The sequence below is a fragment of the Anopheles arabiensis genome, chromosome 2, assembly GCF_016920715.1.
Source record: "Anopheles arabiensis isolate DONGOLA chromosome 2, AaraD3, whole genome shotgun sequence".
NCBI classification, from domain to species: Eukaryota; Metazoa; Arthropoda; class Insecta; order Diptera; family Culicidae; genus Anopheles; species Anopheles arabiensis.
Window position 1 is genome coordinate 128,915 of NC_053517.1, and position 19,917 is coordinate 148,831.

Genomic DNA, 19,917 nt, shown 5'->3' on the forward strand with positions numbered 1-19,917 from the left:
CGCTCTCTGTTGGTGGGTCCTCCAATCAGCTGAGCTTCATCGCTTGGAGGAGAGCTTTCTCATTTCCTCTGTACTGTTGTATGGTTTCGCATTGAAGTTATGCATCGCTAGAACTAGAACGGCGATACAATTGTTTAAATACTAAACTCCAACGGAATCCACCAGTACTGAAGCAAGTGAGATTTGAGTAATGGTCGTTGGTGTTGATACCCACGTATCTGACCACGCGACCATTCATATAGATTTTTGCTCAGAAAGTTATAAGGCTATATAGGTCATGATAAGATGAAACTTGTCGAAACACATTGCAAGAAAAGGATAGCAATATAATGATGAGTTGTAATACGCCATCTATTGATCAAACCAATGAAGCTGTGGCGCTTTCATTTTTTTCTATGGATATTCATATACAATTTCTGCGAGATTTCGTTTAAACTTCAAGGCATACTAGATTTTGTTATGGAACAAACCGTCAAATTGTGTGTCGATGTATTGGTGAGAAAGAACACCATAAGCCCACCTGATATATACACTCACTTTGATCGAAACCAAAGGTGTTGAGATCAGTGGCAAACGTTATTTATTCGATTGGAAAATCCTGTCAAATCGCATCTGATGCAGCACAGATACGGACACGGCCCTAAGGACTAGTGTATTTTGGTTGCTAATAACAGGGTTAATTGCGTTACTTTGGAACACACTGTATCTTCAAGTTTGACAGCTATTGCCAATGTGTACAATTCATGGTATTTATCCACTTGCATCACGAAAGAATAGGTGAAAATAACAAACATGAACATAATCTTCACACTTCCGTACGAAGAGAACTAATAAAGCAACTTGAATAATCGAACATTTGAATAATTGTGAAGTTATAACGATTCTAAAATACAGGCACAGAAAACTTGGTAAGATTGGGTTATGGTTAATACTTGATATACAGTGTTGTGTGGCAATTGTAGAAGGTGTGGCTGTGATTGTGCGATCGGATAGATTGCTTAGCAGTAAAAAGACCGTAATCGATAAAAAATGTAAATGTATTTCGGTTATGCTTATTAGTTTCTTTAATTAATGCTCAACTAGCATAAACTGCTGGAATATACACATAAGTATAACTGTTAAATCAGATTGATCAGTGCTCAGACCATGGAAACATCCCGGGAGCATCATGCAAATAAAAGAAAGTGCAAATTCGCAATCCAACATGTTGAATTGGCGAAAGAGTCACACAAGAAGATACTTCTTGTTGCACAGAAACTGTTTTTTTTTATTGCAAATTCCAAGGCCTGTGTGTTATTTATTTCATGTGCATACTGGTGTGACAAAATTGCACCGTACAGCAAACGTGTTGTATGTGTGTATAATTATGTATTACATATATAATGCGTTAGTGTCTGTGTATCTGAGTAAACCTTTTGGATTGAGTCGGCATTGCCTACAAACACTGGCCGTGACTGAGCAAGTGTATTTGGTATGGCTACAGAAAACAATATAAACAAAATCATTCGAGTTGAAACTTCTCTTAACTAATCGGTCCATGAAGATCCATCTATGTTATATTTACATTTTTTTAGAAAAAAAAGGGAGTCTAAAAATTTATAAAAAAATCGGGCCGGTCTGGTGGTACAGTCGTCAACTTTTACGACTTAGCAACATGACAGTCATGAGTTCAAGTCCCGAATATACCGTGCCCCCATACGTAGTAGGACTGACTATTCTGCTATGGTAACAATAAGTCATTGAAAGCCAAGCTCACTTCACTAGTAGGTACAGACAGGCCTTGACCGACAGCGGTTGCTGTGCCAAAGAAGAAGAAGAAGATAAAAAATTAAAATTGGAAAGTGAGCAAATTTAACAGTATACATACAACTGTGATCTGGTTTTTGGTTAGAGTGTAAGTTTGATCATAGTTTATCTCTGATATTTATTTTTCAATAATTCTTTTGGCCATTTCGACCTAGGTTTTGACACTTTCAAGTATCATTTTGTCAGCCTCACCCTTCTCCCTGTGACTGGGATAAGGGATTCGTTTTGGCGGATGGTGGCTCAGACGCAGTATGATTATGATGATGAATAGGATTACATTATTATTTACTTCAACAGCTTTACGATATATATATATATATATATATATATATATATATATATATATATATATATATATATATATATATATATATATATATATATATATATATATATATATATATATATTTTTTTTTTCGTTTATTTATTTAGAAATAAATATATAACATACAAGATTTAAGATTTATGATCTTGTATTGTTACCACATAATCACTATTTAGGGTTTGACATTCTTGCAGGAATATCATCAACGATGGAGGAAAGGCGCGTTGCAGATTACTTTGTAGTAGCTGGAATGACCGACCAGCCAAAACTGCTAAAGGAAAACATTTTCAACGACTCATCGCACTTACGATCGACTAACAGTATCGATCCAATAACAGACATAGGAGTATATTTTCCTTCTCTTGGTGAAAAAATTCCTGCTGATTACGAAATCCTTGAAAACACCCCCTCGGGACTATTAGCCGATTTAAATTACGGTTCTGTGCGCACCATCGGTTGCTTTATTTACTATCGACGTGGAAAGGATAAGCCGCCTTTGGTCGATATAGGTGTGATGTACGAAGGCGCAGAACGTATCATGGCCGATGCCGAGATCGTTCTTAGTACACCTGGGGATCGGTTGGCGAATGTAAACAACTCCTCTGCCAAAACATTTCTAACGTTTAGACGTGCTACCACGGATATGCCTTGCAATGAACTTGTTGTAACTGATTTGTGCGTCGTGATACCTTCAAAAGGTGAAAAACCACCTCATGCGTTTTGCATGATCCACAAAACACTTAACAAAGGTATCATGGGAAGTGATGTCTATTTGTGTTATAAAAAATCAATGAACCGTCCGAAATTGATCAGCTACGAACCAGAAATTTTGCATCGTTATCCAACGTATGATCATAACGATTTTCCGCTAACGCTGTGTCCAAGTGTACCGTTATTTTGTCTACCAATGGGTACAACTTTGGAAACGTGGCCCCATGTACCGGGAGGGGACGGAAAGGTAAATTATTTATTATGATTGTTTTTTTTCAAAACGGCCATTAATTAAACGTTAATCTTTTTTTAACTTCCCCTATTATATTATAGATGAAAAGAAAACCCATTCAGCCTATCTTTAGTACGTTTGTTTTGACCGTTAACGATGGAACATACAAAGTCTATGGATCAGCATTAACGTTCTACGAGGACTTCAGGTGAGTGAGACGTAATCTATATAGTTAGGGTAAGCGTGCTACATTATATTATTTTTTCTTTTAGTGAAAAACATTTAAATGGACAACAGCGGGAATTACTGGATTGGACTGAGGAGTCGCATAAGACCCATTCACTGCATGTGAACAAATCCATTTGTATTTTGTCAAGATGGCCGTTTGGAGATACTTTTGAGAAATGGCTTCAATTCTTACATGTAAGAACAAAAATCACAGCTATTGAAGAAAATGTCTCCAAAAGTTTTAAATTAATTTCAGCAATTATCTATTCTCGACGAAAAACTACCTGTGCCTATCGAACGGTATATTACTCATTTGCTCGATGAGGTGCCTTTTCCTTCCCCAAGCATTTTGCTACAGCTTTCTACGCTGAGTAACAATAGAGTTCTCTTAACGCTACCAGAAGATTCACCTCTGCCACGGAGTGGTGCTGGGTTTCGTCAACTTCTATCCAATCTTGGCCCTGAAAACTGTCTGCATGTGCTTTTACTGGTTTTAACAGAACAAAAGTTGCTTATACATTCATTACGTCCAGCAATACTGACGGCAGTAGCAGAAGCAGTGTCGTCGTTTTTATTTCCTTTCAAATGGCAGTGTCCATATATACCTCTATGCCCACTAGGCTTAGCGGAGGTGCTGCACGCGCCATTACCATATCTGATTGGAGTAGATTCGCGTTTTTTTGATCTGTACGAACCGCCAAACGATGTGACTTGTGTGGATCTTGATACAAATAATATCAGCCTGTGCGAATCGCAGAAACATCTCACGACCAAGTTGTTGCCGAAAAGGGCGGCTAGGGTCCTTCGCCAGACTCTGCGTAACTTGGAAGAAATGAGTCAAAATCATGGATGTGATTCAAGCAATAGCTTAGATCGAGACTTGAAGAAGCGAAAAAGAGAACAAAATTTAGAGCAACGGATCCAAGAAGCGTTTTTGCAGTTCATGGCATGTACTTTGAAGGGTTACAGAGATTATCTGGTACCTATATCGAAGGCGCCTACGATTGGTGCAACGGATCCTAGTGCATTGTTTCGTATGGATGCATTTCTACGATCTCGCGATAAAACAAACCATAAATTTTTTCAGCTTCTCATGAAAACACAAATGTTCATCAGATTTATCGAAGAGCGTTCATTTGTTTCGGACAGTGACCACAATTTAGCATTTTTCGATGAATGTGCCGAAAAAGTTAGTGCATACGAAGATACACAAACTGAGATAAAACTCATTGAATGGGACTCGGGACAGAGTAGTGAGCGTACTAAGTTTATTCTGCCCCCCGAATGCCAGCCAGGTCTGTCGGATCAATTGTATACGTACAGTTCCTTTACGCTTGACCCATTGTTGTTAAAGCAAACGCGCAGAAGTGTAATCGATAATGCACTTCAGCATCATAGTAGTCTAGCACCGGGATCTCCGATGGCGCGACGAACTAAGCATGAAATAAAAACGGCTCAAAAGCTAGCTCGTAAACATCAAGGGAATCCGGAGTTGTGGGCAAAACATTTGCTTGCCACGTGCTACTCTATATACTTCATCGTGTTACCAAGTTTGATATCAGAAAATACCGGTCGCGAGCATTCGGTGCTAAAAGAGGCATACGATTTACTTAGCAAAGCCTGCAGGTTGAAGGTACCATGTGATGAAGTTTGCTATCGCATTATGATGCAACTGTGCGGATTGCACAATCTTCCTGTCTTGGCCGTTCGATTGCATTACTTAATGAAAAGATCGGGTATTCAACCTAACGCTTTGACGTATGGTGTTTATAATCGGTGCGTTTTGGAAGCTCAGTGGCCATCAGACTCAATTTTATCTTCGCAAATGCGCTGGAATAGACTACGTAATATTGTAATTGGCGCAGCACATTTCAAACGAGCAGGCAAAAAATGCGCCGATCGTCGACGACTCTCTTTATCAAACGAAAATAATGTGATAGGCTGTACATTACAGTCCGTCGAAGGCGCATCGAGAACTAGCCTGGATTCTGGATATTCGCAAGCAGAACAAAATGTCAATGTAACGCTCGATTTTTCGGCTTTTGACAAGCTTCGTGGAAGAATTGGAGCAATTGTAAGGCAAAATACAACCCCTGGTCATCAAGAATCTTCTGATGTACTATCGAGTGCTGGATTATTGATTAGCGGCGAAGCGAACCATCATCACAAACTACAGTCCAATGCCGCAATTGTGAGTGATGGCAAAGAATCAACTGCTGTATATAAAAAAACACCACCTACGAACTCTTGTGACCTTAGTCCGCGCATGCTAGCAAAAGTTGATAGTTTTGCTGGAGACTCGAAATTTATAGATAAATTACAAAAGCAAATTAAAGGCGATGGAATTAAAGCAAAGAGGACACTCGAGTTTAATGAAAAAGAAGAAAGTAGTGCTAATGACGCGTTAAATTTGTCGAAGGAAACTAATCCAAAGGGCAGTCCCACAAAGTAAGTACTGACATATATGGGTCGATGTTAACAGTGTGAAGTGACACATCCTAATTCTTTGTTACAGAATATCGCCTCGCACCCTGGTCACGCAGGGTGATCCATTAGGCGCGTTAAACGATAATGCAGCTGTAGAGAGCGAGATCAATTGCGAACCTGTAGATGAGACAGTTGATCGATGTGAAATAAGTAACAACAACAGTATTTATACCGATCAACCCATTTTATTCAAAGGACAGCGCTCGGCAACATTTGACGATTCTACACAACTCAATAAGAGCATGCAACGGTCAGAAACTATGCCCATGACCAGCACAGCCACATCAGGATTTGGAAGTTTGGGGTCAACATTAAAATTTAATTTTGGGTGAGTAAATGAAAGTTTAAGAAAATACACATGTTTGTAATTCTGTTACATTTTAAATTCATTTTTTAACTAAGCCTGTATTGTAGCCAGCTTGATACAGTTGTTCTTGTTTTGAATGCACTAGTTTATTACCTTGAATTAACACACATTACCTATCGTGTGTTTTTGTGTTTGTTTGCAGAATGTATTTTGTATGTGTAGCAAGAGTTATTTTTGTTTTCTTTTATTATTTTGTTAACGTTATAGCCGATACTCACCCGCACGTATGTCAATGAAAAAAGACTTGAAATCGTTATCAACAAACATGATAGAAAACATTACTAACATAAGGTGAGTTCTAGTGAAAAAAATATCTAGAAATAATAGATGATGTATCTTGTATATTGTTTTGTAAGAAAGCGAAAAATGTAAATTGCAACATTTTATAATTACATTATGTTTTTTTAGCCCCAGTCTCACAGGGAAAAAGTCGAATGAAATTATACAAAGTGGAATCAGCAGCATAAAAAGTGCTGCCAGCTCCGTAGCAAAAAAATTAGATGATATCAAGGAAGCCATATCGGCAAATACAACGCCTGTAAAGACTGGTACCGGTTTGAACAGCACGATAGAGAGAAATGGCCATGGCTCGGAAAACGATCTTCATCAACACGACGATACGACGATGGCATTAAATGGCAACCGTTCAAGGCGTGTGTCCAGTGAATTTGACCTATGGGGACGTTTTAGCGAATCGCGAAAATCCAGTTACAATAATTTAGTTCCCTTGGGTGAGAATGCCACATCCACTAGCAGCTTAAATGCATATCCAACATTTCCGGACAACATTTATCCTATCATTATAGAGGTATGGTAAATTCTATGCGAACAAAATATGTATTCATACATTGCATACATTGGATCAATATTTATTTTTAGGGAGGAGAGTCAGATGTAGATGTTTTAATAGAAATAACATCTTGTTCGCAATGCCACAATTGTTCAGTACTCTTATATGACGAAGACGTTATGGCAGGATGGTCGGCGGAAGATTCTAATTTGAACACCACATGTAATGCATGTAGCAAAGTGACAGTGCCATTTTTGAATGTGCAAATAATTTCGAAAGATCAAAATCAGGACCATCGAGAAGACAAATCTTCACCGCGTACGTCTTCAAAGAATCAACAGGACATGATAAGCGTGCCATATTTAAATCCGCTCGTATTACGGAAAGAATTAGAAAACATCCTAAGTGAAGAAGGAGATCTGGCACTAACTAAAACAAAATTTGTTGAGGAACATCCTATTATATATTGGAACTTAGTATGGTTCATGGATCGGATTGATGTTAACACCCATCTTGCAAATCTTGTTCTACCTAATCAGGTAAGTAGGGGTCATGTAAAAGAATTTTCCAAGAATTGCAATAATAATCTATATTTTATCAGGAGGATGACAAAGCCGATCCTTTAAGTAATGTAAAATCAATTGAAGTCCATTGCTTGTGGGACAATCCTAGACTTCATTCTGAGGCGGGACCGGCAATGTATATGTTGTGGCGTCAAAATCAACCTGATAGTACGTTATTGAAAGCTCTACTCACTGATCAAACGTCGATTAATCGATCGTAAGTATTTCAAGTTTATTATTTACGTGGCATCCCAGATGAATTGCGCAATATATTGTTATTATTTTTTAAATTTCATATTCCCTTCAGTGTGATGCAACAAATAATAGCCTCTATTCGTTGCAACGATTTGTTAACTCCGGTAAAACGATTAGCCAATGAGAGACAAAAGCTGAAACATCGAGGTGTTGATAGAACGCACTCAATTTACCGCGACATGTTATTTCTAGCATTCGTCGAGATAGGCAGGGCTGATATCGATCTTATATCGTTTCATCGTGAATATGCTGCGGTATTCGATAAATTGACTGAGAAGGAATGTAACACATTTTACCGTAGTCAGGATCTGCCGCCGTCGTCTACAGCCATATTTTGTCGTGTTTACTTCAAACCGCTGCTTTTGCCCTGACCTTTGTTTCCATGCAGCTTATGCATGTTTGTGTCGCATCGTTGGTAACATAAATGGTTAACTGGGTTTTAGTAACATTTCATAGTTTTTAGTTTATTTTATGTAGAGCTACGAGCAAAAGATGTTTGGAATATTTGTCTTCATATTGCATTGAAAGTACGGTTATGATAATAAGTTTGCAGGTTTTTTTTTTTCAAAGAGTCAAGACGTGGGATTGAACTAATTCAATCGTTGTAAATTTAGTGTCAGTGCAATGTAAATATGCTCATTTTCATTCCTGGTTAAAATAGCAGCGAATAACTTAGGAAAATTGACACACACTATACTGAACCTAAGGTTCTTATAATAAAAGATTAAAAAAAATCATGAATAATGTTATGGCTTCAATAGCAATGAAATAGGATCTCGCGTGCCCTGCCTACTACAGATTTGTGTATACTTATTATATACTACATTAAATGTGAAGGGTGTTAGAACTTACTTTGGATTTGTATTGACATCGATTTTCATTTTAACTTTGTAGTTAAACATGAGGTTATTCAAGGTCCTATGATTCGCAACGTCCATTTAATTTTGTTTGTATGGTTCACAACTTTAAGGAACTGGTAGAAATATATGCGCTTTTAACATCACATACAGTATTGGTGATCTTTAAGATAACTGTAGGTTTAGCTTACGATGAGAAAACAGTAGCTAGATTTGAAGCGATTAATAAAATGATCAGCATGGAGTAAAATACAATATATGTGCCTTAAATTTAACCATATTTTGGATAGTTTTTTTTACGAACATTATTTTCTTCTGTGTTTTAAAGTTAAATAATTATCTGCATATTAAGCTTATTAACACACATTCCAGATCCACTTTGTGGTGAATTGCTAATAGCAATATTTTAGTTGTAATCTAGTAGACACCGGTTTAGAGCAACCGGTGTTACATCGAATAAATAATAAATATTATTACTCTTAATTCACGCTTAGAACGGATCACTCCTAATTCAAAAATTCGTGAATGAAGATGTCAGAAACTTTCAGTGCTACTGCAGTCATTGCAGTCAAATTACCGAAATTCTGGAAAACGGATACATGTGGTTTTCACAAGCAAAAGTTCAATTTATATTGTCCGTTATTATGTGAGGATGAAACAAAATTAAGTGAGGAACAAACAACAGCCCTCATGAAAGTATAGCTACGTCAAGTGAAAACATCTGAGCGCGGTAGATTGCATTCCGCTTGTCTAAATTCCACTTGGATCTAATGATCAAATTGATCAAGTGCGGATTACCGAGCGCGAACTGTACATATATCACCAGACATTGTACCATGACGTAACATTTATGGTTTTCTGAACAAGGTTACTTCATTTCAATTACATTGCGCCAAATCTAACGTAGAGAGAAAGATAAACAGCAATAAAGAAAGAAGGCAAAATTTACCCTTGCAACGAATAGAAACAGGGGAGAGTGCAATCTAAAGCGTAAGGTGCATTTGACAAAGTTGGTGCGAATAATGCTCGCAATTCACGGCGGTGTGACGAGCATTACATTTTCGTAGCCCAAAGCAAGCGATTTTAATAAAAAAATTAAAAGTCGAGTTAAATTTTTGAAATCATTATAGTTCGAATCGAGATGTTTTACACATTTATTTTTTTATTGAATTTGTTTGAGTTTCCATTAGGTTTTTTTCATCAAAAATTTGAGTGTGATTGGCTGGATCACAGTTGTGATCTAAGTAACTCGATGGTAAAAATATAGCTTTATTGTAATTTAGATTGATGGCTATAGTCCAGGGATCGGCAAGGTACGGCTTTTTGATATCGAGATGGTGGCTGTAAACAGTTCATATATTTCAAAGAACTTTTACACATTTTTGCTCATGGTTTAACAATTTGGCTCTTCACATGAAACTCAACAAAGTTGTTTTGTAGAATTTAGTTCCGGTCGCAAGTTTACCGACCGCTGCTATAGCCTATATATTTATATATATTTTTTTTAAGATGACTCATAGAAACGTAGTGGAAAAAGGTTAAATATATTAAAAAAAATGTTATAATAAATACATAAACTGAAGTTATTTTTCTCCGGTACTAAACCACAATGAACTGCAAAGTAAATGTCTCGTGTTATTTGACCTTCCATAACGTCGATCAAATTAAAAAAGCTCCCCCTACAACTCAAAAAACCCTTGCACAAATTAATTTGAAAATGGTGACGCGTTTCTTTTGGGCGTAGATGGTGCAAGATCCATGGTTTTACACACCCATCCTGCAATATCAACGTCCTCCGTTTCAATGTTTTTAATCCATTCGTGATTCTAAAAGATAAAAAAAATATTTTTAAAGTATAAACTCATTAGAAAATTTTCGAATCTTCTTACCATGAGTGTTTTTAAATCTGCACGCTCCTCGGGGTTCTTCTTTAGACAAAGATCAACAAAAATTTTAAAGCGGTCGGTAAAAGAATTGTGCTCTAACTTAGGCGGAGGTTCGTTTACAATGTAGTCCAGTAGTTCGAAAATAGCCATTGGTTTAGGTTCAATTATGCTTTGTCCAGGAGAGCAGTCTTCTCCACGCTCCTGAAATATTAAATCTAATGTTTTTGCATCTGGAGGAGGAATCGGATACATTCCAATCGCCATTTCAACTAAAGAGAGTCCCAGTGACCATATGTCAGATTGAACAGAATAATGCGTTCCTTGTAAGCGCTCGGGCTGAAAGAAAAAGGTAATGGTATGGAACTAGCTATTATGGCCATCAAGAAAAAAAAACAACTACAGCATACTTACCGACATATAACTTCGAGTACCTACAAAAGAATTGGCCATTGAATCAATCAACTGACCGGAAACGCCGAAATCACAAATCTTTATCTCTCCACTGCTATTTACAAGAATGTTGCTCGGTTTAACATCCCTATGCATAATGGCATGCTTATCTCTCAGATAGCTTAGTCCTTTCAGTACTGCCGATGTTATTTTTGCCAAAATAGCTTCCGGGATTCTTCCTGCTCGTTTTAAAATTAGGTCTAATGAGCCACCATCCATGTATTCCATACATATACTTATCTCTCCATCACTGTAGAATGCGCCATAGAATCCAACTATGTGCGGAAAATTACACTCGTGTAATACCTTAAGTTCTCGTATAATCTGCTTTTTGATTGCAGGTTTTACTTCTAGGTGTATCAATTTGCGTGCCATTATGAGCTGCGTAGGAATGTGACGTACCTTCATTACAACTCCCCCATTTCCGGAACCCAACTCGCCTAGTTTCTCTAAATCCTCATCACTGAGTTCGCCAATTTTTTCTTTTTGACTGAGAAACACTTTAATGCGTTTACGTGCACTTTCTTCCATTTCAAGTTCTTCCAATGTTTCGGTAAGTGCATCGATGCTGTTCTTAGCTTTTCCCAAAAGATTGTGTTTTCCAATCACGTATTCGGTACCTGATGGAGTTTTAAAGGAGGGTGTTGGCGTTGTTTGTTGTCCAGCAGGAACATCCACGGAACCAGGCGGCAACGTCAAATTGAGTTTGTTTTTTGTCATTTTACTCATTGATATTACAAGAAATGTGTCTAAAAAGAAAAAAAAACAATATTGCACATAACATTGCATATTCTTGTATGTAACGCGGGAACTGATTTACCCTTGGGTGTATTAACTGGAACTAATCCGATACAAGGTGCCAAATAGCAGATAGTAGAAGATCTGTACTAAAACAAATTATAGTTACAAAACTTGTTTATCTTAACCGAACTACGCACGTATAACACGTTTCACAGATCGTATGTATAGAAAAAAAATAGTAAAATATATCTTGATACAAAATGACTGCAGAAAGTATTTTTGCTTGAGCAAATCTGCAAAGATTCTTCGATTTTCGCTGTTCTATGAATTTGGAAAACTGACAGAAGGAAAAAAGGATTGAAATGAGCGCAGCTTGACATTCTTCCCAAGGTTAATATATTTATCGTACTTATAAAGTTTGACCTGTACAGTCTGTTCTCGAGATACGCGATTCACGACCGATTTTATCGCATGAAATTTACAGAGAAGCACCGTTTATCCGGCTATCCGTTTATTCGTGCTGTTGAGAAATGACAGTTCAATTTAAAGGTGGCATTGCGTTCCGAGGAGGATATTTGAAAAAAACGGATACCAGAGTACATTGTTATAACAAAAACCACAATAATTCATGCCAAATTTCAAATATTCTCATTGGAAAAACATTAAGTCATTAAAAATTTGCTAATTTGTATCAATAAATAAGATAAATTTCATACAAAAACGAAGAATTTTTGCATACATATAGTAGAGAATAGAATAAGAAATAATAAAAAATATAGAAGATTGATGTATAGGCAAGTGTCAAAATGATAAGCAACCTAGGACGAGAGACGGAGCCAGAGAAAGGTAGCACAAAGAGCAGAGAAACGAGAGCGGCAGAGAAACAAGAGCGGGAGAGAAACGAATTGGAGCGATGACCACGAGAGACGATCGAAATCGGAGAGAGCTTTGGAGACGACGGAGAGAGAGAACGACACAGCGATCAGTTTTTGGACGAATGTTAACGAGAGCGGTCATACAGGGTTTCACACTTTATCTCAAGACCACGGGACTCCTTGCCGAATCTGTTTTAGCCAAGGCCAAGACTGCGGTATGATGCTTGAAAACGTTGATGATACCTGAATTCATCGGATGCAATGCTGAATCTGCGGCACATTTCTCGAACACACTGTTCCGCGCCGAGGACATGTGGTCGAATATTTTTTTACACGGATAACCTTTGTGTACATCAGTGTACTGAAAACAACCTATTATTTCTTTCGTGTTTTTACCAAAAAAGACAATTTAATAAAATGAGTGAATGCATATTTCTGCAATTAAAATATTTACAAGTGTTAAGAGCGACAAGCATCCTGAGAAACACGAGACAGCAGTGGGAGGAAAAGAAAAAGATAATAAAAAGTAGAATGGAAAAAGCGAATGTAGTTGTAATTGGCGAAGAAAGCTGCGGATATCACGACACATATATTCTTTGCCTCATTATCCGTGCTATTAGCATATCCGGGCGAGGTCAAGTTTCGATGAGCCTGGATAAACGGCGCTCGACTATATTTGGGATTTGATAGTAACGTCGGACTTGCGATATGTTGTCCGACGTTATCTGTCATATACCATATAAAAAATTGACAGGCCTTCCGATAAATGTTCGGCAGAAGCCCACAACATTGAGCTGTTAAAAATGAACATTTACTGTGTACCTATTTTTGGCAGCATTTAAAGTGAAATATAACTTGTTTATCGTGATTTTAAAATTCCATTCAAGCTAGAATAAACTAAACTAGTATAAAATATTTAATACCCAAGTGCCACAAATCCATTAAACGACCACTAAACGGCTTCTAAACGACTCAAGTTCTCTACCTAAACGGAATATAGAAAGACTTCGTTTAGCAGACGGCAAACGACTCATGCATTCTAAAAATAGCAAAAAAGCAGGTTGCGCTCTCTGTTGGTGGGATACCCCAACCAGTTGAGCTTCATCGCTTAAAGGAGAGCTTTCTCATTTCCTCTGTACTGTTGTATGGTTTCGCATTGAAGTTATGCATCGCTAGAACTAGAACGGCGATACAATTGTTTAAATACTAAACTCCAACGGAAACCACCAGTACTGAAGCAAGTGAGATTTGAGTAATGGTCGTTGGTGTTGATACCCACGCATCTGACCACACGACCATTCATATAGATTTTTGCTCGGAAAGTAAGAGGGCTACCCAAGCGCCACAGATTAAGCTTAAACGACTGGAAAATTGAATATCCATAGAAAAAAAATGAAAGCTTCACAGCTTCATTGGTTTGATTAATAGATGGCGTATTACAACTCATCATTATATTGCTATCCTTTTCTTGCAATGTGTTTCGACAAGTTTCATCTTATCATGACCTATATAGCCTTATAACTTTCTGAGCAAAAATCTATATGAATGGTCGTGTGGTCAGATACGTGGGTATCAACACCAACGACCATTACTCAAATCTCACTTGCTTCAGCTATTGATCAAACCAATGAAGCTGTGGAGCTTTCATTTTTTTTTCTATGGATATTCAATTTTCCAGTCGTTTAAGCTTAATCTGTGGCGCTTGGGTAGGTACACTGCCCAAAACTGGTACAGTTAACTTAGTTTGATACACCGGACAAAATCTTTATTTTGTCCATTGGGTAATGGTTGCTCGATTTCACAAGCAGAAAACGTCAACGTAAACGGTCGTATTCCCTTAACCACCTTGGGCTTCAGTGTGGCCAGATTATTTTGGCAGATTTCGGTAGGAGCGCCAACATTTTATCTGTAGTTTTCGGTAGGTTAAAACTTGAAACTCCTTAGGTGGGGTGGGGGGGGGGAGTGCTAATGCGTAAAATGAAAGATCCATATCACGAGAATATGCATCCTTTATCTAGGATATGGATTAGGTTTGGTTAAGCGGTTAAACAAATGAAGGTCTTTCTGAAGTGTCGATTTGAAAATTGTACCAGGAATTCTAAGCCAAAGAAGGACTAAGACTCTGTGGTGTCATGTTATTTTTCTCGGGCCTCCACGCGACCGCTTAGAGCCGCAGCAGTGCTCCATCGGATATGATTTTATCGTACGTGCTATCATTTAATTTTCGCTGGATTATTTAGACTGATTTTATTGTTTGGCTAAGTTTTATAGTTCAATGATTAAAAAAATTGAGATTTTTCCTTCAAACCCTAGATATATATATATATGTATATACATCGGTGTTTCTGGTCACTCTGTTGGGCTTGACACCAGAAAACTTATTTGTGCGCGCTTTTAAATGTCAACACACCACGATTCCAGAAAAGACGCGGTTGCCTAAACAATTGGTGAAATATTAAATAGAGTTATCGCATTTCATCCGAGTGATAAGTTCAACGTAAATGGCCAGTTATGTTTGACGAGTAATTGTAGTGTCTTGCAGTGTGATTTAATGTCGTATATCTGGTATATGGTGACGTACTGATTCTATGAGCAAAGTGCTGGATTGTTGATACAAAGTGGAAAGAATTGCTACTCCAACTCGTAATAATGGATTCTTCAGGTTCAACGATGGTGCAAGATAGCTCCAAATTGTCTCCAGGAGCAAGTGCTCGTAAAATGAAGCAAAGTCGACTGCCGTTTCAAATATTGTCAACATCTGCCAAAACTTTCGATGAACCTGTAGAAGCACGGAAGAGAAAACCATCAACGGAAGGAATAGATCTCGGACATGTAGCCAAAGCTGGACGCATATCGGAAGTCAAAGAGAATGTTACGACACTGGTCGCGGAAGAAACGCGGAAACAGATAGTTGAGATCGCAGAGCCAAATGTTACGAATGCTGATATGGAAACATCTGAGCCGGCTGTTGGTTGCAGTGGTCTGCCTACAAGTAAGGCGAATAAGAAGAGCAGTGGGAAAAGCGATGTAAAAAGGACAGAGTCACCAAAAATATTAATAAAACTGCCCATAGGAAAACGTAAACGTCCTTTGGGAAAAGTGAAACCTGTGAAACGAAAGGCATTTATTGAAGATAGGTTGAATTTGAGCGGTGGTATTACGAATGAGGTTTTAATTTTGGATGATACAGATTTATCAGACGACTCTATTGATGAGGCAGAAAACAGGAAATCTTTAAGTGTAAAAGAGGATTCAAAGATTTTGCATGATAATTCTAAAAATGTTACAATGACGCCAAACTCAACTATAGTGCTGGAATCTTCTGCTAAAGATTACAAGTTTGTAGCAGATTCGGTAGGTGTGAGTGATACAAAAACAAATTACATTGGTTCACCGCAGTTAGATGCAATTGATAAAAAGGAGCAAGATATGGAGGCTTTGTTTAAGGAAGACATTTTTGCTCCACATACAGAGGTTGAATTAAAAACTCATTCGAAGACGGATCGATCAAGCAGTGCTAATTTTGTAGACCCGGCATCTGATATTGATTCTAGCGAAGATGATGTTTATATGCTTTGTACACCTAATTCTAAGATTGTTCCGAATGAAGACGATAATAGGGCTCGTAAACTTACTCCAAAACAAATAGCTCGACGACAAGAATACGAAAAACGACAAGCAATTAAACAAAAGGAGAAAGAGGAAAAGCTGCGCAAACTGCAACAAGAAAAAGATGAAAAAGCGCGAGAAAAAGAAGAACAGGAGCGATTGCGGCGAAAAGAACGCGAAGAAAAAGAGGAACAAAAACGCAAGGAGCGAGAAGAAAAAGAAGAGTTGAGACGCAGGGACCGCGAGGAAAGGGAAGAACAAAAACGTAAAGAACGCGAGGAAAAGGAAGAACATAAACGAAAGGAGCGCGAAGAAAAGGAAAGAAAACGACAAGTAGAAATTGAGCAGAAAAATGAAGAAAGGCGTTTAAAAGAAGAAGAACGCCGTAAAAAAGAAGAGCAAAAGGAAGAAGAACGCAAACGTAAGGAAGAAGAAAAAGAAGCAGAGGAAAAACGGAAACAGAAGGTGGCACAGGCTTTCACGAGCTTTTTTGTCAAGAAACCGATCAATGGAGGAGGCGTAAAAGCTTCTGATGATGAAAACTCAGTGGAATCTTGTTTTGGTGGAATAACGAGCACAACAACGACTATCATGGAGCGGCAAAGATTTATGCCGTTTTGCGTTAAAGGAGATATGCGACTGGCACCAACAGTTCGTAGAGTTTTGGATGATGTTCAAAGAGATGCTCTGGAAAGGGTGTTCTATATTACCGATGATGGTGAGGCAATGGATCGCACCAATTTGTATCTTGAGAAGTTAAAAAGTAAATCTCATAAGCCCTTAAAGACAGATCGAACTTGGAATGTCGAAGATGAAGAGGAATGCGATGATATTATGGTTGTTGGTATGTATGATTTGAGTGTTATTTCAGTTGTGATGCGCGTATCATTAATTTTTGTTGTTGTTTTTTTAGATGAAAATGTATGCCATCAGATCGAGGAAGATCCTGGAAAAATGAAGCAAAAATTGAAAACCAAGTTTTTTCTGTTTGAAGAAAATCGTCGTCCGCCCTATAGAGGAACATGGCGAAAACGAAGCTGTTTGATAAAGGCGCGACGTCCTTTTGCTCAAGACATGGTAAGAGAATTTAATGATTGTAGAACTTTAATAATAACCCCATGCACAAAAGAAACTAAAATTGATTCTGTTTAATTTAAGAAATTCTTTGATTACGAAGTAGACTCTGACGATGAATGGGAAGAAGAAGAACCCGGCGAATCACTGCATGGCAGCGATGACGAGAAGGATGTAGATCCTGAAGAAGACTACGAGGTTGATAATGAATTTTTCGTGCCTCATGGCCACCTTAGTGACGAAGAGCTGCATGCTGAGGAGGAAGGCGAAATAGACGATAATAGTCCCGAGGTACAAAAAGTAAAGTTGAAACTAATGCAACAAGAGTTTGTAGCAGAGATGAAAAAGAAAACCGAGAAGATTAAACCCAGGCTCATAGGGTGTATTTGGACAAATGTTAGCGCGGAAGACAAAGCTCGTTCCTCGGAGTGTTCTGCAATCATTTGGAAAATGCTTGACGACCGTGCTATGCTTTATAATCCAGATGAACCTGTTTCATTTACTCGATCCCACTCAAGGGCAAACGGTAGTTGCAATGATCAAGATTTAACTTCCATTTCTCCTAGTAAAGATATCGAAAAATCAGTAATAAAAAAGGTCAAAATAACAGATGAAGCCGTCTGCGACTTAGCGCGATTGGTTCATGGAAATGTGAATAATCGTAAATTTTTAGTTCGCGAATTTCATGCCTTTTGGAATAGTCGGAACGAATCTGTTGAATTTAGCTTCGAAAGTATAAGAAACAAAATTAAAGAGATAGCTAAATGGGGCGCATGTCGTATTAAAGGAACGATGGAGGGAAAATTATGTTGGACAGTAGAAAATAGCGTTTTGGAACAGTGCAAACTGATGGATTTGCCATTACCGAACGATTGGAAGTATCAGTTACAAAAAGAAAGTTTCATAAAAATGGACAAGAAACCCGACGCGAAGCAAGAGTCTAAATTAGAAACACAAAAAACACCTCCAATTGATACGAACAATGCACGAAAAGATGCAAATGAGGTGACCGTCAGTACATCCAAAACGAAATTAAACGAAACCACGTCTATGGCAGGTAGTATCGTGAAATTTGCAAAAGTAATGTTTAAAGAAGATGAGAATGAAACATTGGTTTTGGACAGTTCTACATTAAAAAAAGGTCTATCATCATCTCTTCTCAAAAACCTGGATAGCAAAAAAGAAAAAAATACAACAAAACCAGCTACAAAGTGCTCTAGCACTGAGACATTTACAGATCAAAATTCAAAAAAACGTGTTAAACTTTTGATGTCCGTTCCTAGGGGTCAGAATATAAATCAGTCTACAAAAAATAACCTAATCAGTCAGTTTTTGTGCAGGGAGAATAGAAAAAATGATCAATCAATTAAAAAATCAGATGATACAATAATCGAAATCGATTGACCCTTGCGTTGAAATGTAACGTTTGTTTAGATAAGATTCTGTAATATGTATTTATAGTTTATTATTTTCCCATGTTCTTGCAATTAATACAGCCTATCACATGCGAATATATGCGGCGACGAATAATTTGCTGTGTTTTTTTTCAATTTAAATTAATCAATTATTACATTTTGATACCCCCCCCCCCAACACCCCCCACGCCCCAACCCCTAGGACAACAGCGAAGGTGTTGGAATTGGTAGCAATTGGATTGAAGTTTATTTGATACCAGATCGTGCAGGAGAATCGTGCATACTATGGGCTTTACCGACTGCTGCGATCCAGAAGACTTCGAGCTCGCACGAAATGTGAGGAATAATATCGCACATTAATTCGCCCGGTGGTCCTCTATGGAGTCCTGGACCATCCGAGCGTAGGATGCAAACGCTCTGGGCCTGTTTGAGCGACGCATCCTACGAACCATCTTTGACGGTATGTTCGAGCATGGAGCGTGGAGAAGGATGAACCACGAGCTTGTTTAGCTGTACGGCGAACCGAGGATACGATGGCCGAAGCATGTCATGAGAATGCCGGACTCATGTCCCAGAAGGTTTTTGGTTGTCGGAGCAATCCGGTTATAGCTACCAGAGCGGAAGAACTTGCAATGCATTAATGTGTAACCGGACAACTCCGGGTGATTTCGGACGACTCCGACTCCAGACGACTCCGACTCCGGACAAATCTGGACGACACCGAATGACTACGACTCCGGATGACTCGGACGGCTGTGGGTGTGCTCCAGAGAGCACATCACTAGTTGAGGGTTGTTAGAACATGAACGTAAGAATGTAGTCTTGCACGGAAGAATCTTAAGACTATTATGTGATTTAGAATGTCTAAATTAACACATTCAAATAAAACAGTTTTTTTGCGGGCAGCTGTAGAAATTGTATGTGCGCAGGTTTTTTTAAAAGTATATTTTCAGGGCTCTGCGAAGTCTTTATTTGCAGGAATAATGTGGCATTCGTGCTTTATCAGTTTTAGTAAAATTTATATAAGCAAAATAATGGAAAAAGAATGTGGTAGAGAGCATTTATATTCATTATACAGATGGTGGTAGAGAAATGATGGTGGTGACAACAGGGTATGCTGGTGCATGATGAGTATGTAATTTGTGACCCAGCTCACGCTAGATGAATTCTACCTCACTCTGTAGCATAGATGGCTGGGGTACGGAGCGGTTTTTTTTACTATGGATTTGCTATTGTCTGGGCGTTC

The 19,917-nt window shown here is 38.1% G+C and overlaps 3 protein-coding genes across 6 annotated transcripts; 2 read left to right on the top strand and 1 right to left on the bottom strand.

Moving 5' to 3' along the window:
- Positions 1 to 726: 726 nt before the first annotated feature.
- On the top strand, positions 727 to 8,776 carry LOC120901984 (DENN domain-containing protein Crag). 4 transcript variants are annotated; one of them, XM_040310406.1, is made up of 11 exons: positions 727 to 908; positions 2,308 to 3,089; positions 3,176 to 3,282; positions 3,347 to 3,497; positions 3,559 to 5,750; positions 5,818 to 6,117; positions 6,364 to 6,447; positions 6,565 to 6,964; positions 7,036 to 7,485; positions 7,548 to 7,726; positions 7,817 to 8,776. In XM_040310406.1, exons 2-11 carry the CDS (start codon positions 2,340 to 2,342, stop codon positions 8,133 to 8,135), a joined length of 4,932 nt encoding a protein of 1,643 aa, XP_040166340.1. In that variant the 5' UTR covers positions 727 to 908; positions 2,308 to 2,339; the 3' UTR covers positions 8,136 to 8,776. The 4 variants fall into 4 exon arrangements, with proteins under 4 accessions (XP_040166340.1, XP_040166330.1, XP_040166355.1 ...); XM_040310396.1 differs by having other exon boundaries at positions 2,326 to 3,089; XM_040310415.1 differs by lacking the exon at positions 727 to 908 and adding an exon at positions 1,009 to 1,031 and having other exon boundaries at positions 2,326 to 3,089.
- A 966-nt stretch (positions 8,777 to 9,742) lies between these two features.
- On the bottom strand, positions 9,743 to 12,040 carry LOC120902005 (dual specificity mitogen-activated protein kinase kinase dSOR1). The gene is made up of 4 exons (XM_040310430.1): positions 11,778 to 12,040; positions 10,919 to 11,706; positions 10,511 to 10,843; positions 9,743 to 10,447 (listed from the first exon to the last, which is right to left on the bottom strand). Exons 2-4 carry the CDS (start codon positions 11,684 to 11,686, stop codon positions 10,328 to 10,330), a joined length of 1,221 nt encoding a protein of 406 aa, XP_040166364.1. The 5' UTR covers positions 11,687 to 11,706; positions 11,778 to 12,040; the 3' UTR covers positions 9,743 to 10,327.
- Positions 12,041 to 14,970: 2,930 nt separating this feature from the next.
- Positions 14,971 to 18,786, top strand: LOC120896127 (chromatin assembly factor 1 subunit A-A). Its single transcript, XM_040300005.1, has 3 exons — positions 14,971 to 17,026; positions 17,096 to 17,259; positions 17,341 to 18,786. Exons 1-3 carry the CDS (start codon positions 15,223 to 15,225, stop codon positions 18,658 to 18,660), a joined length of 3,288 nt encoding a protein of 1,095 aa, XP_040155939.1. The 5' UTR covers positions 14,971 to 15,222; the 3' UTR covers positions 18,661 to 18,786.
- Positions 18,787 to 19,917: the final 1,131 nt, after the last annotated feature.

What these genes read in the sequence shown, in the direction of transcription:
- LOC120901984 (XM_040310406.1), top strand. Translation starts at nt 2,340, where the DNA reads ATGGAGGAAAGGCGCGTTGCAGATTACTTTGTAGTAGCTGGAATGACC. An exon ending in ACATTAAAATTTAATTTTGG is followed by an intron (nt 6,118 to 6,363) that starts GTGAGTAAATGA and finishes TTAACGTTATAG; the next exon opens with CCGATACTCACCCGCACGTA. An exon ending in GAAAACATTACTAACATAAG is followed by an intron (nt 6,448 to 6,564) that starts GTGAGTTCTAGT and finishes ATGTTTTTTTAG; the next exon opens with CCCCAGTCTCACAGGGAAAA.
- LOC120902005 (XM_040310430.1), bottom strand. Translation starts at nt 11,686, where the DNA reads ATGAGTAAAATGACAAAAAACAAACTCAATTTGACGTTGCCGCCTGGT. An exon ending in GTACTCGAAGTTATATGTCG is followed by an intron (nt 10,844 to 10,918) that starts GTAAGTATGCTG and finishes TTTTTCTTTCAG; the next exon opens with CCCGAGCGCTTACAAGGAAC. An exon ending in CAGATTTAAAAACACTCATG is followed by an intron (nt 10,448 to 10,510) that starts GTAAGAAGATTC and finishes TTTATCTTTTAG; the next exon opens with AATCACGAATGGATTAAAAA.
- LOC120896127 (XM_040300005.1), top strand. Translation starts at nt 15,223, where the DNA reads ATGGATTCTTCAGGTTCAACGATGGTGCAAGATAGCTCCAAATTGTCT. An exon ending in CGATGATATTATGGTTGTTG is followed by an intron (nt 17,027 to 17,095) that starts GTATGTATGATT and finishes TTGTTTTTTTAG; the next exon opens with ATGAAAATGTATGCCATCAG. An exon ending in GTCCTTTTGCTCAAGACATG is followed by an intron (nt 17,260 to 17,340) that starts GTAAGAGAATTT and finishes GTTTAATTTAAG; the next exon opens with AAATTCTTTGATTACGAAGT.